Below are 12,852 nucleotides of genomic sequence, written 5' to 3'. Positions count from 1 at the left end.
GTACGAAACCTTGACTCTTCTTAGGGGGTTACAACATTCATTATTGGCTGACATGATATGATCGCAGTACCTGCTGATGATAAAATGCAGCTTCAGATAGAGGAATCGTAGGCAATAGTTGTCGATCTGGAACTTCCAGACCAAGCTCTTCATGTGGATTCAGGGGGCGATGGCATCTCTAATATTGTTTCCCTGGGCGCCGTCTTGAAAATCTTGATCCAACTAGCACATCATTCGTGCTGGATGTGTATGTCATCGTGGTAGTTACGTGCCTGACCGATGGTGTGGCTGGTTGGTGTTGCGACTTGTGTGGCAACGATGATGGCAAGAAATGTGGGGTCGCGGCATATCATTCGTCGTCGACCGTTTGGTTTTGTCTCGGCATGACGTGGTGGCAACAATGCCATGCAATGACCAGGCGGGGCTATGTTGGTGCAAGGCACGCTTCTTTCTCCTACGAGGCTTGTTACCGATAATGGTGCAACCGTGCAAGGTGCGCTTCTTTCTCCTACGGGGCTTGTTACCGATATTGGTTAATTGGTGCAAGGTGCGCCTCTTTCTCCTACGAGGCTTGCTAACGAAGTCGGAGCTGCCTAGTCCTTGACCAGTTGGTGGATTTCTTGGATATACCGACAGGTTTCTTGTGCAGCATTTGTTTTGAGACTCTTGGTTGGTTGTCCACGGTGAAGTCGGAGAAGTGATGACCATGACAGATCGTAGACAATCTCAATGGCGTTTCTCTCCTTGACGGTGTGCGTGGTTCTTGTGGTGTGTGTGGATCTTGTGGGTAGCCAGGTAGACCGGGGTGCCTTGTCTTGTGGGAGTGTTGTAATGGTTTTTGTCCGGATTTTCGCATATTAACCAAGTGATTCTCTTCAACCCTTTTTAACAAATCTAAGTCCCAGGGGCTAACTGTGGGCTTAACTTAGTCATCTGTGGGCCGGCAGCAACTTGTGTTTCTCAGAATTTCTAGGTCGTTTTGCTCTCTGGTATTTGTCGTATTGTCATTGTGCAACTTCTTCTGAAATGCATTCTAACTTCTTTTGGGTGCTTTGAAGAAGTTAGAAAAAGAGAATTTCCAGGTAGTTCCTTTGATGTAATATATGGGTGTTATTCCCTGGAGTATTTTTACTTTCTTAGGATTAGTTAAATTAAACATAAGAATTAAGAAATGTTCTTATGTTTCCTTTCCTCTTGTTTATGTATTTTACTTGCATGATAACTGCAAAAGCAATGTTCACAAGTGACCAACTAGTTTCCATCAATACAGTCATATAATTCCCCCAAGGTAGCAAGCAGTTCACCCGCAAAAAAAAAAAGGGTAGCAAGCAGTTGAGTAATTACAGGTCACGGAACACAAGATGCCACATGATTCATAAGGATACTCATAGACAAAAACTTGTGCATATAATTCAACTAAGTCTGAGAATGTTAGTAAATTCATGTAACTCAAGCTGTGGTAACATAAGGAAAAAAACACACACTAACAAGCATCTACCGTGCGTCTCCCCTATGTTGTGAGCAACAGATACACAAGGCCTTTCAAATATCCAACAATTTCAGATCCACCGAGCTTTGAGATTCCGAAGACCCTGTCGACGAAAGTTATTGGGACCTAGACATGACAAGCAAAGTTTACAACTATCAAAGCCAAGATATTTTAAATCCAGCCTTACACAAATGAAAATGGAACCGATTACCTCTTCGATGTGATAACCTTTCCTAGTAGCCCTGACAATCATCTCCATTTGGAATACATAGCCCTTGCTGACGCAGCAGGAGATGACATCCTCCAAAGCACTTCGCTTATATAGCCTAGGAAACCGGCAAAAGTGTCAAATAATAGAAATTATAAGGGGCTTGTTCTATTTGTATAAAAATGAGACGCACCTAAACGATCCAGTCAGATCAGAAGCTCCGGGCTGTAGCAACGTCTGTGCTAGAACATTCGCTCCCCTGCTAGTCAACTTACGCATAAGATTCCAACCATGGACACCACCGTTGCTAACATAACGGGTGCCGGTTACAATGTCAGCACCGGTTTCCTTTTGCTTCCTGGTAATAAACGGAACATGATTAAAAGAAAAGCTATATAGGTTCTGCTAACTCCTAATTACTTTTTTCCCATGGGCTCAGAGAGCTCAGCTATACCAAACTTCGCTGAGCCATTAAATCAAACAACTAACACACAAGTACATATATATCTATGACTTGGTTAGCCAATATTCCATTTCTAGACCTGGCAAGAGCAAACTGGTTAATTAAGACGTATTTTGCCAAAGAGAGGAGACCAGTCAAAACAGAACAGAATAAATGTACACAATATTTCAAAGCATACAGTAGGGCAGTGTCAGTGCCCATGCCAGCCTCTGTAAAGACCTGAGGGAAATGGCTCAGAGTAAACCTTTCGCCGAATCATATCACATCATGCTACTACCATCCCGGAACAACGACGAGAGTATCTCGAATATTCGTGTCTGGGAGGCAGCCGTAAGACCGGCCTTTCAATTTCTCATCACTGCCACACAATTATAACCTGTATCTATCTAGAAACAAAGCACACGAGAACACACGTTGATAGAGGATCCAAGAAAGAAGGAGATGCAGCAGCACAGCGAAAGCAAAAGCGAGCAATCAAGTGGAGGCACCACAATGACCGTGGTGCTACCCTTGCATCTTATGCAGAGCAATTGGGTTGGAGGATCCCTCTCTGCGACTGCACCTTGGGCCTGTATGAACTGGCAGCCAGGAAAAAGAGAATAGTGAATAAGGTATTAGAAGGCGAGAATTGGATTCTCACGGTGGCCAGAATGAGTGCCCCCGTCCACCTTGGTGATATCTTTTGGTCTGTGGAGTGTGCCCAATGAGGACTTGATTGACCCCGACAGAGCGACTCTATGAAGTGTAAGTGTGCAATGCAGTGTTGGGAGTAGTCTGCATGTGAACTCTGTGGTGTTACTGTTGAAAAGCGAGCAACCACTATAATTATGGTTTTCTCTTCTGCTAACAGGGAATAAGCAGAGCTCCTTCCAGTTTCCTCAGTAAAACAAAATACAAAGCTGTAAATCCAATCTTTCTTTCTGGATAAATTCAAAAGCATCATTGGGTATATGATTCTCACCTGATGAAGCTTGGCAAATATTTTGGCTGTTCAGAATAGAAAAAAGAATCATCAGTAACTAAAAGGAACAGAACTATTTAAATAGCTTAACTATGCCAAATAACAGAGAGACGAAAATGTGAAAAATCATACATGATGAGATAGATCTGCATCCATTATAACAACGAACTCCCCTGAGGCATGCTTTAATCCATGCATATATGCAGTACCTGAATGTTTATAGTAGTTCGTTAACACGAACATCAAGCATAACATTCACCATATGTAGAAATGGGCAGCTAAGCTCACCAAGTCCTAGCTTCCTTGGTCTAGCTCGCAGTAGCTGGTATTAGATAAAAGATACTGCGGTAAGTCATAAATAACCAAAACCCGGACCACACATATATATAAACTCATACATAAGATTGTTTGTTAAATTACTTACAACACGATCTTCGCCATATAATTGCTGCAACTGCTTTACAACGTCTTGAGTGCCATCAGGGCTTCCATCATCCACAATAATGATTTCGAACTTGGAATCACTACAGTAGAAAGTTGCAGCAAGTTTAGTAAAACAAATGCAACAGCCTTGCCATTTGAAATACACCAAAAATAAGCTAACGAGATGATACGAGTACACAGAAGCAACGAAACAGGTTGTAGTGCTGACCAAAAACTACAAGTATACAACAGCAACAGAAAACATGCTGGATATTACAAATAAATTTGCTGCGTGATGGATTCTAAAATAACCACTACAGGCAAGGTGAATGCAAAACGAACCAACTCTCGCAAGCCCTACATAAAATTAGGTCCTTCAATCTCAAAATAAGACGGTGTACTGTTATCAACCAGTTTATATGGCTAATAAAATACAGTTTGCAGCAATCGGTCAAAACTAGCCACAGATGCACTAAGGTGAAGGTCATCCAGGGTATAAACAGTGCTAAGTGCTACGTAACTGAAACCAGCTGCACACACTGACAGGACCAGACATACTTTGGATAACTCTGGAAAACTGCCTAGTCTTGGACAAATAACATGAACCGGAAACTAGTTTTGGAATAGCCACATGCCACGGCCACCTTGATCTATCTATGTCCTTTGAGAGATCTTATCACAAGATCAAGTGGACTGAATTCAGCTGAGCATGTCACCACTAGCATTTGGCAGCTGCACATGATGAGATGTGACAGTGATCATATCTCATGGCCTCAATCCAACGTAATAATTAATTAATAGTTCCACAGGCGTGTTATACAGTTGCACCGTGGGAGTGGAGAATTGGAGAATCCCAGAGCTATCAGCAGTAACTTGTAAACAACGATTCTGTCAACGCCCAAGTTTATCTACAAACCGGAAAATCTGAGCCGGCCCTAAACCTATCTGGAATTCTGGATCACGAACGCCCTCCGCCCTACAGAGATAACAATCTCAACTGCCTACCGGGAGAAGTAGAAGAGGATGAGATGGGCAAGCAAAACAGGTCGATTAAAGGCAGGGGGTTACGGCAGGTGCTTGAAGATGAGGTAGACGATGAGGGCGACGTTCAGGCGCTCGTTGTAGGTGGGAACGATGATGCTGTACTCCGGCCTACCGCCGCCCGCCTCCGCTCCAGTCTCCATCGAGCAGAGTAGCGCGGCAGATCTCCTTCCCACCCAGGATTCGGGCCGCGGCTGCTGGTTGTCGCCTTCGCAGACAGGGGAGAGCTTGGGTGGAGCGGACGGCGGTGCGGCGCGGAGAAGGCGGGTCGGGATCGCGCGGTGGAGGACGTGCAGGGGGGAAGGCGGAGGACGATCCGCGGGCGCCGGACGGGAGAGTGGAGGTCCGGCAGCACAGGAGCAGTCTCTCTCTCTCTTTTTTTTTGAGGGGTCGGCAGAGGAGCAGTCGAGCGGGCTAGCGAAACAGCACACCCAAACCTGACCAATTGGACCGGCACGGCCTGGCACAAGTGAGCGGGCCGTGCCCTCAAGCCAGCCCGCGGCAGGGCCATTATGGCCCAAATACTTCGAATTTTTCAGGAAAAAACTGAAAATTTCAGAAAAAAGAATTAAAAAAGAGGCAAAGTATCACGTGGGATAAATTTTGAGCTTTATTAGTGACCCCCTCATGAAAACCTTCCATCCTTTAAAAGAAAAAAGAGTACAAAGCCACGCTCTAAATTACAGAAAAAAAGGAAATAGAAGGATAGGAAAACTACAAAAGAAAAAGAAAAATACTCCCTTTTTTTCTTCGTGAATGGAAAGATTTTTCCAGTTCTTTGTTTTTTGTAATGCGTTGGGCTCTTGTTCTGGCTAGTTCCCATGTTTCAGAGTCATTAGTGTTCTCATCATATCGTATTCTCCCAACTAGACTAAAAGTAGACTACAAGACGGATACTTATAACACAACCTGTGCTGAAATCACCGGATATGTAAGCTTGTGGCCATGCTACTACTGCAACATGTTGAAATCCTCCTCGTCCTCTTCATTGAAGCTCACTTTCTTGTTGTTGGGGTATTTCACTAACTCCCAACCATCTGCAAGCACACGTGTTGATGCTCCCATTGAAGAGCTTGAGGCACATGAGGAAGAACCAAATATCTTGCTCTACACTCCTTTCTTTTGTCCTGCGGTTGGTGCTGATGGAGGTCGTTGCATCCGAACTCTGACATACTTTTGTTTGCATTTATCACAAGTTTCAGAAAGCTTATCACGAACATCAGTGAAATAAGCAGAATATTCTAAACTTTGGACACAACTAGTTTAGTGATTGCATTAGCAAACCCATCAAGTTTGGCCCTAGGATCCAAGATATGTAAATGCAACATAGGAATTTCGTACCAATATTTCAAATATTGAAGTTTCATGCGAGCAACAATTTGAATTAATAGTTCATCATTTTCGTATGCTTTCAGGTGAATAGCAATGCCTACAATATTATGCACCATTAAAGGGGATGTGGCATAATAAATCTCGGTCAAAGAAATTGTTGCATCATAAAACATCTTCAAAAACTTAGTCAATATTTCATCAACATGCCAAGTCACATGAGTGAGTAGTTGTGATTTGTAATTTGCATTAGTGAATTCCGAGAACTCATCTTTGTCTCAGAAAAGTGACTTAAGCATCATATATGTAGAGTTTCATCTTACATGCATGTCTAAATTATACTTATGAGGAGTTGCTCCTACCGCAATGCAATATCTCTTGTAGCTTGCAATTCGTTGATTACAATATCTCTGCATGCTAGGAGGGATTTTGGCAAGCCTTTCTTTACTGAGGTGGTGTTTACTACTGCTTGGAACATGTGGATCATCAGGAATGGAAAGGTTTTTAGGAATGAAAGACCTCTGTTCAGACTTTGGAGGCACAACTTTATTCATGACATGACCCTATTAACCCATAGGATCAAATGTAAACTTAAGGATAGTTACTTGGACTGGTTGTCTACTCTACCCTAGTTAGTTTCTTACGCTAACTTCCTTCTGTGTAAGTATTACTTTGTAAGTATCTCTCTCTCTCTTTAGTTTGTACATGACTTTGTTCTATTTGTTTTAATAAAGAGAACTGTGAGGCTTTTTGCCTTGCAATATATAGTAAAAAGATGCGTGATTTGCATCTCTTAAAGCAAATTTAGCAATAAGATTAATTATATGTCAAGCACAATGTCGATGTAGTAAAAAAGATGCAACATATATGGAAAATAGAGGAGTGGGGTCATTGCTTGCAGTAGTATTTGATTTAGTATTATCCAAAGTTAATGCAAAAAATCTTGTTGGTCAGACCAAAATTTGCCACAACTCTAACTATAGCTTCATCAATGTTCACATCAGTATGTGCTTTGTCAATTAATTCAAACCCTGATTCTGTTTGTAGTTCCCACTTTTGGTTAATATAACCACACTAATGTAGTATTGTTTTGCTTGACTACTCCAGATATCATATGTTAAAGAGACTAAAAATTTGCATGTAGTAATTTGCAAAATTTCTCATATCCCTAGTTGTAGTTTTTCTAGAAACTGGTCCGAAATTACGAGTATGAGTATCTTGAATATATTTGGTAAATCCCTCAGATCCACCAAAACTTAATGTTAAATCATTAGAAACAATTAAATGACAAAGCGCTTCCCTGCAAACATTAGCACCATAGATGAAATTACGTACCGAACTATCAGGGTTGAACTTGAGTGTGCTCTATCTTGCCGCTGACTCTCCATCCTTCATGATGCGGGAGTCTCTGTGCCTCCTTAGGTGATTGGTTCTTCCTTTACCCCCGCATCTTTTACACTTAGCTTTAATCTCGTGGATACTGCATCAACTGTTTCTTCATTGAAGTACTCCCACACGTCGGAGGTTTTTCAATGAGCCCTTTTTGCACCGGTGGTGGTGGTGGTGGAGGAAGCGCTGGCACTAGTGGAATTGGTGTCAGCAGATTGTGAAGGTTGTGGATTCTCATCGAAGCAAGAATAGGTGGTATTGTGGGCATTGGGATCGGCATAGTTGGGTATTTCAATATCACAATTACTTTGTTGGAAGCTAATGAACTGGTTGGGATCATCCATGTTTGAGTGTGGGAAATGAGAGGGGTGAGCAGCCATTTTTATATCAAATGTTGAAAATTTGGGACCAATTTGGCCCTCCAACTACCATATTTTTTTTTAAAAACTGTCAAATTGACCTACACAACCCATAACCATCCCTAACCCCTGACAACATGCCCTCCCGCTCCTCCTCCCAACGGTTTTCTACACGGGTGTTGGGGCGTTAATGTGCCGACCCGCCTCCTAATAATATTGTGCCAGGTCGGCAGGCGGCCTAGCCTCGTAGCCCAAGCACGACCCAGAGCATGTCATGTGCCAGGCATGACCTAATTAGAGACGTGTCGTGTCGGCCATCACTTTTCGAGCATGCGGGCTAGTGGTCCGGCCCGCCTGGCCCGACCTAGGCGGACATGTTTTAGCACACCAGACCAGCAGTCTACGAGCAGCCCAACAACCCAGCTAAATAGCCATGCTCTATTCTAGCTATAAAAAGGTTGTAAATAAACTTAACACCGCAATACTTCCACTTGATTCTATTTTGTTCTTGGAAAGGCCTAAGGTCCTTGCTCCTTACAAATACACTCTTAAAAAGGAAAATACAATCAAATACTTAGGGGTGTTGAAGTCTGCTTCCTCCCACATCCATCGGTTATTTTGTCGTGAGCAAAGCTTGTTGATGCCTCTGGGATTCCATCTCAGCAAAGCAAACTTTTTTAAACCCATAACCTTGTAGACTTGAAGACTGAAGACTTGGAGACGCTGAAGGTCGTGATCCGTGTAAGAAATCGTCGCCTCAGAGAAAAAAATGCCAAAAAGGACCTACAAATACTCCAAAGACAACGAGTGTCGGCCATCACCCTTGTGACACGACCAAGAAGCACAAATCGCCTGCTCGGATCTGAAAGAATCCATGCAACACATACACTGCCTCTCAGATCCAACACTAATAACAACAAGAGCCACCACATCCAACGAAGATATAGAGGAACACCATTCGTCATCGCCATGGGCATTGCTAGAGCCAAAGCCATAGATAACCAAATACCCTAACTAAGTAAACCCAGATTATTGGATGGAGGCTGGACAAAATCCTGAGTTCCCCTCCCTCATGCCACCGCCGGAGTAGCAAGAGGAAGTGAGGGAACCCCGGTGATGCAGGTGGTCTGACTGTGTGGGATGTACTCACGACCGGAAATGATTTCGCCTGTATAATTGTATTTTTTAGCACTACTATACGTATAACCGTATTTGCTCGCTTGTCGGTCGCACACGACCTTATTTTGTCGAGCGTATGTGCCAAGAGAGCATATCCCTGACGGTGTCTGGGTCGTGTGGGAAGGACCCCCCTATCGCCCACACTCACTTGGCGATGGTTCCAAATGTCGTCGTGGAAAGGGGTTAAAAACTGTTTGTATAGCACCTCGCTGTACTAGTGCTCCTCCGCCTTGCAGCGCTTGACGTACCGATCTGCCTCTTGTTGGCGGATGAGCGAGAACGATCTTGCCATTTCGTTGGGCACCCACCAGAGCTCCTCGTTGGTGGCACGCTGGAGCTTATCGGCCCACCTCCATGCATCGATGAGGCACCTAGCGCCTTTGACCTTCCTCGCGAAGTACCCGTCTTTGTACACCTCCTCCGCACGATGACGCGCCCGCCCCCAAAGCTCCACCACCTTTTTCCAGGCGGCATCACGGGCTTCACAGGCCGCCTGGTATCTGGCTTCCTCCTCCGCCATCTCCTTCTCGAATGCCACTTGCCTGGCTTTCTCAGCCGGCGGCAGCGACTTGTCCAATCCGAAGTTGGGGGGTCCGGCGCAACCTTGTCCGGTGGCGCGTAGGGGTCCTCGTTGCTGTTCTTCGAGTGAGTGTCCTCGGGGGGCGGTGACTCCTCGTCGGCGCGTGGGCAGGCCGGCGACACCATGACACAGATTTGAGAGGGAGAGAGAGAGAGGACGAGCAAGGGGAGGATCTATATGAGAATGCAGGCGGGACGACGTGAGCAAGGTAGTATTTATTGGTGGCCGGAATCTAGATCGACAGGAACAGCACACACGCCAGTCGCCAGAATTTACGAGTACGGTAGTTTGAATTACACATGATTTCCGCAGCAAAATCCATGTGTGAACTTAATAGGTGACGGTTTCCAATATAGAACCGTGTCTGATTAATAACCCCCACCACTCACCTACCATACCTCGAGCCACAAAATCACTTTTTGAACACCATATATTTATATTTTCTTGCCAGATCTTTACATTTTCTTTTTTGAACACCAGATATTTATATCGTCTGATGATTTTTTGACTCGCACACAAGTACACAAAAATATGATTTTCAAACAGTTATTGTTAGCCGCTACATGTAGATGTAGTTCCAATTTGAATTACGGTCATTAAATGGCTAGAAAATCACTTAAATGTCTTTAGAAGGTCAAATAACCCCTAGAATTCTCCAAATTTTCACATGACAGTTGTAGTAGTGCATGTTAAACGTAGAAAATTTTTGAAGGCCGTAAGAGGTAGCTATCTCCCGATCATCATCAAACATGCATTGTTCCCTCTCGGAACCATGAGCCTTCTAGTGAGTTGCTCCGATTTGTGAGGGGTGTGTCCAAACTTTCGCAAACAAGCCAATTTTTTACCACATCATCTTGGTGGCATGACATTACATCAAGCAAGGTTTCATGTTTTTTTGATCATTTTTTATTTTTTTTAGAATTAAAATGCCATGGCACTCCATGCATGTGTCCATGCCGTGAGACCAATATGTTTGAAAATTCCTTCTAATTTACTGCACATGGAATTAACTCACGCACAAGCACACAAATATGATTTTTCAAACCGTTATGGTTAGCCGTTGCATATAGATGTAGTTCAAATTTGAATTACGGTCATTAAATGGCTAGAAAATCACTTAAATGTCTTTAAAATGTCAAATAACCCCTAGAATTTTCCAAATTTTCACATGAAAATTGTATTAGTGCACGTTAAACATAGAAAAAAAATTGAAGGCCGTAAGAGGAAGCTATCTTCCGTTCATCATCAAACATGCATTGTTCCCTCTCGAAACTACGAACCTTCTAGTGAGTTGCCCCGGTTTGTGAGGGGTGTGTGTCCAAACTTTCATCAAACATGCCAATTTTGTACCACATCATCTTAGCGGCATGACATTACATCAAGCAAGGTTTCATTTTTTTATCATTTTTTATTTTTTTGGAATTAAAATGCCATGGCACTCCATGCATGTGTCCATGCCACGAGACCAATATGTTTGAAAATTCCTTCTAATTTACTACACATAGAATTAACTCACACACATGCACACAAATATGATTTTTCAAACCGTTATGGTTAGTCGTTGCATGTAGATGTGGTTCAAATTTGAATTATGGTCATTAAATGGCTAGAAAATCACTTAAATGTCTTTAAAAGGTCAAATGACCCCTAAAATTTTCCAAATTTTCACGTGACAGTTGTATTAGTGCACGTTAAACGTAGAATTTTTTTTGAAGGCCGTAAGAGGAAGCTATCTCCCGTTCGTCATCAAACATGCATTGTTCCCTCTTGGAACCACGAGCCTTCTAGTGAGTTGCTCCGATTTGTGAGGGGTGTGTGTCCAAACTTTCGTTAACCAAGCTAATTTTTTACCACATCATCTTGGTGGCATGACATTACATCAAGCAAGATTCATGTTTTTCTGATCATTTTTTAATTTTGGAATTTAAATGCCATGGCACTCCATGCTTAATTGTGTCATAGCCGTTAGACCAATATGTTTGAAAATTCCTTCCAATTTACTGCACATGGAATTAAATCATGCACAAGTACACAAAATATTACTTTTAAAATCATTATGGTTAGATGTTGCATGTACATGTAGTTCAAATTTGAATTACGGTCATGAAATGGCTAGAAAATCACTTAAATGACTTAAAAGGTCAAATGACCCCTGAAATCTTCCAAAATTTGACATGACAGTTGTATTAGTACTACAAATTTTCTCATGCATTTAAAACACCATCCATTGTCACTTTACTCCAAATTCGTCTTTCACAGCTAATAAAAAATATCCACAACATCACACACAAAATTTTTATAGGAACCGTTTGCAATGAAAATTTCTGGGTCTATTTAAGTCTTCCTTCTTAAGCTTCGCTGGCTCGTCTGCTCCAGTGCCGGCAACCCCTGAATCCACGAATCCCGATCCTGATCCCCATTCCCGCACCCCCTTCTTGCAAAGATGACACCGTGGAAACACTCCGTGAAGGCCCGTACGATGGCCGCGTCCTCCCCGAGCGCCGCCGCCTGCGTCGAGAGCGTGACCGCCTACGGGGAGAGTGCCACCGCATCCGCATTGAGCGCGGCCGCATCCGCCGAGAGGGCGTCTGCGGCAGCCGATAGGGCAGCTGCAGCAGCAACGGCGGCTGCAAACGCCAAGAGCGCTCGAGATGCCGTCTGTGCCGCCGATGTCACCCTGGCCCGGGTCGAGGCCATCCACGCCAAGATCGAGGATGCACACGCCAAGATATTTTAGGCCACCTCGGGATCCAGCATGCAACCCACGTCCGAATAGGCGGCGGTGGCCATGAAGCACCTGCTTCCTCATGAGATCACCGAGAGAGAGCTGGAGATGCAGGAGGCGGCGGAGATCGAGGAGCGCTAGGAGGAGGAGTTGCGCGCGGCCGAGGTCGAGGTAGAGAAGAGTCTGTCCGTCAAGGAATCGACGGTGGAGTACCAACGCGAGCTCTGGCGCAGCCACTACTACGAGTACTACAACCTTGAGGGGGACACCGAGGACGAGGACGAGGACGCAGTCGACTTCAGCAGGGGGGATGCGGAGTCCACCAATTGCGACATTTCGCCAGGACAAGTCATTGACGTCTCAACTCACACCGGCGATGCATAGGCAGGCACGGCGGCGGATTCGTTAAAATTATGTGTACTTAGGCTTTGTTTTTTATGCTGGTCTTTTGTTAGAGCAATGTTTAGGTCAACTAGCTCTGTTTAATTACTAAAATTGCTTGATTCAGTCAGTGTGGTCTGTGTGTTGTACGCTCTTTTGTGTGCCCAAATTAGCAAGCGATGTTAAATTATGCAATGATGTACTCGAGGAAATTTCCACCAAAATTTGAATTATCAAACTCATCCCATGCGTGTAAAGCATAAGAATCATTTGCGATGCACACAATTGTTCAAAGTGAATAGTGTCCTACGACACCACACGCAAA

General features: G+C 43.9%; 1 protein-coding gene and 1 non-coding gene across 3 annotated transcripts; both read right to left on the bottom strand.

The window, feature by feature from the left end:
- Positions 1-1,369: 1,369 nt before the first annotated feature.
- Positions 1,370-4,978, bottom strand: LOC119311261 (dolichol-phosphate mannosyltransferase subunit 1-like). 2 transcript variants are annotated; one of them, XM_037586901.1, is made up of 8 exons: positions 4,613-4,978; positions 3,546-3,645; positions 3,410-3,443; positions 3,254-3,330; positions 3,122-3,147; positions 1,891-2,055; positions 1,701-1,815; positions 1,370-1,615 (listed from the first exon to the last, which is right to left on the bottom strand). In XM_037586901.1, exons 1-8 carry the CDS (start codon positions 4,726-4,728, stop codon positions 1,511-1,513), a joined length of 738 nt encoding a protein of 245 aa, XP_037442798.1. In that variant the 5' UTR covers positions 4,729-4,978; the 3' UTR covers positions 1,370-1,510. The 2 variants fall into 2 exon arrangements, with proteins under 2 accessions (XP_037442798.1, XP_037442797.1); XM_037586900.1 differs by having other exon boundaries at positions 1,370-1,815.
- Positions 2,389-2,524, bottom strand: LOC119313482. The gene has a single exon (XR_005151762.1). It is a non-coding gene; the product is annotated as a small nucleolar RNA snoR113 (small nucleolar RNA).
- Positions 4,979-12,852: the final 7,874 nt, after the last annotated feature.

Source organism: Triticum dicoccoides, chromosome 5B (assembly GCF_002162155.2).
Source record: "Triticum dicoccoides isolate Atlit2015 ecotype Zavitan chromosome 5B, WEW_v2.0, whole genome shotgun sequence".
Taxonomy (NCBI): Eukaryota; Viridiplantae; Streptophyta; class Magnoliopsida; order Poales; family Poaceae; genus Triticum; species Triticum dicoccoides.
This window is presented reverse-complemented; position numbering and strand designations above follow the sequence as displayed.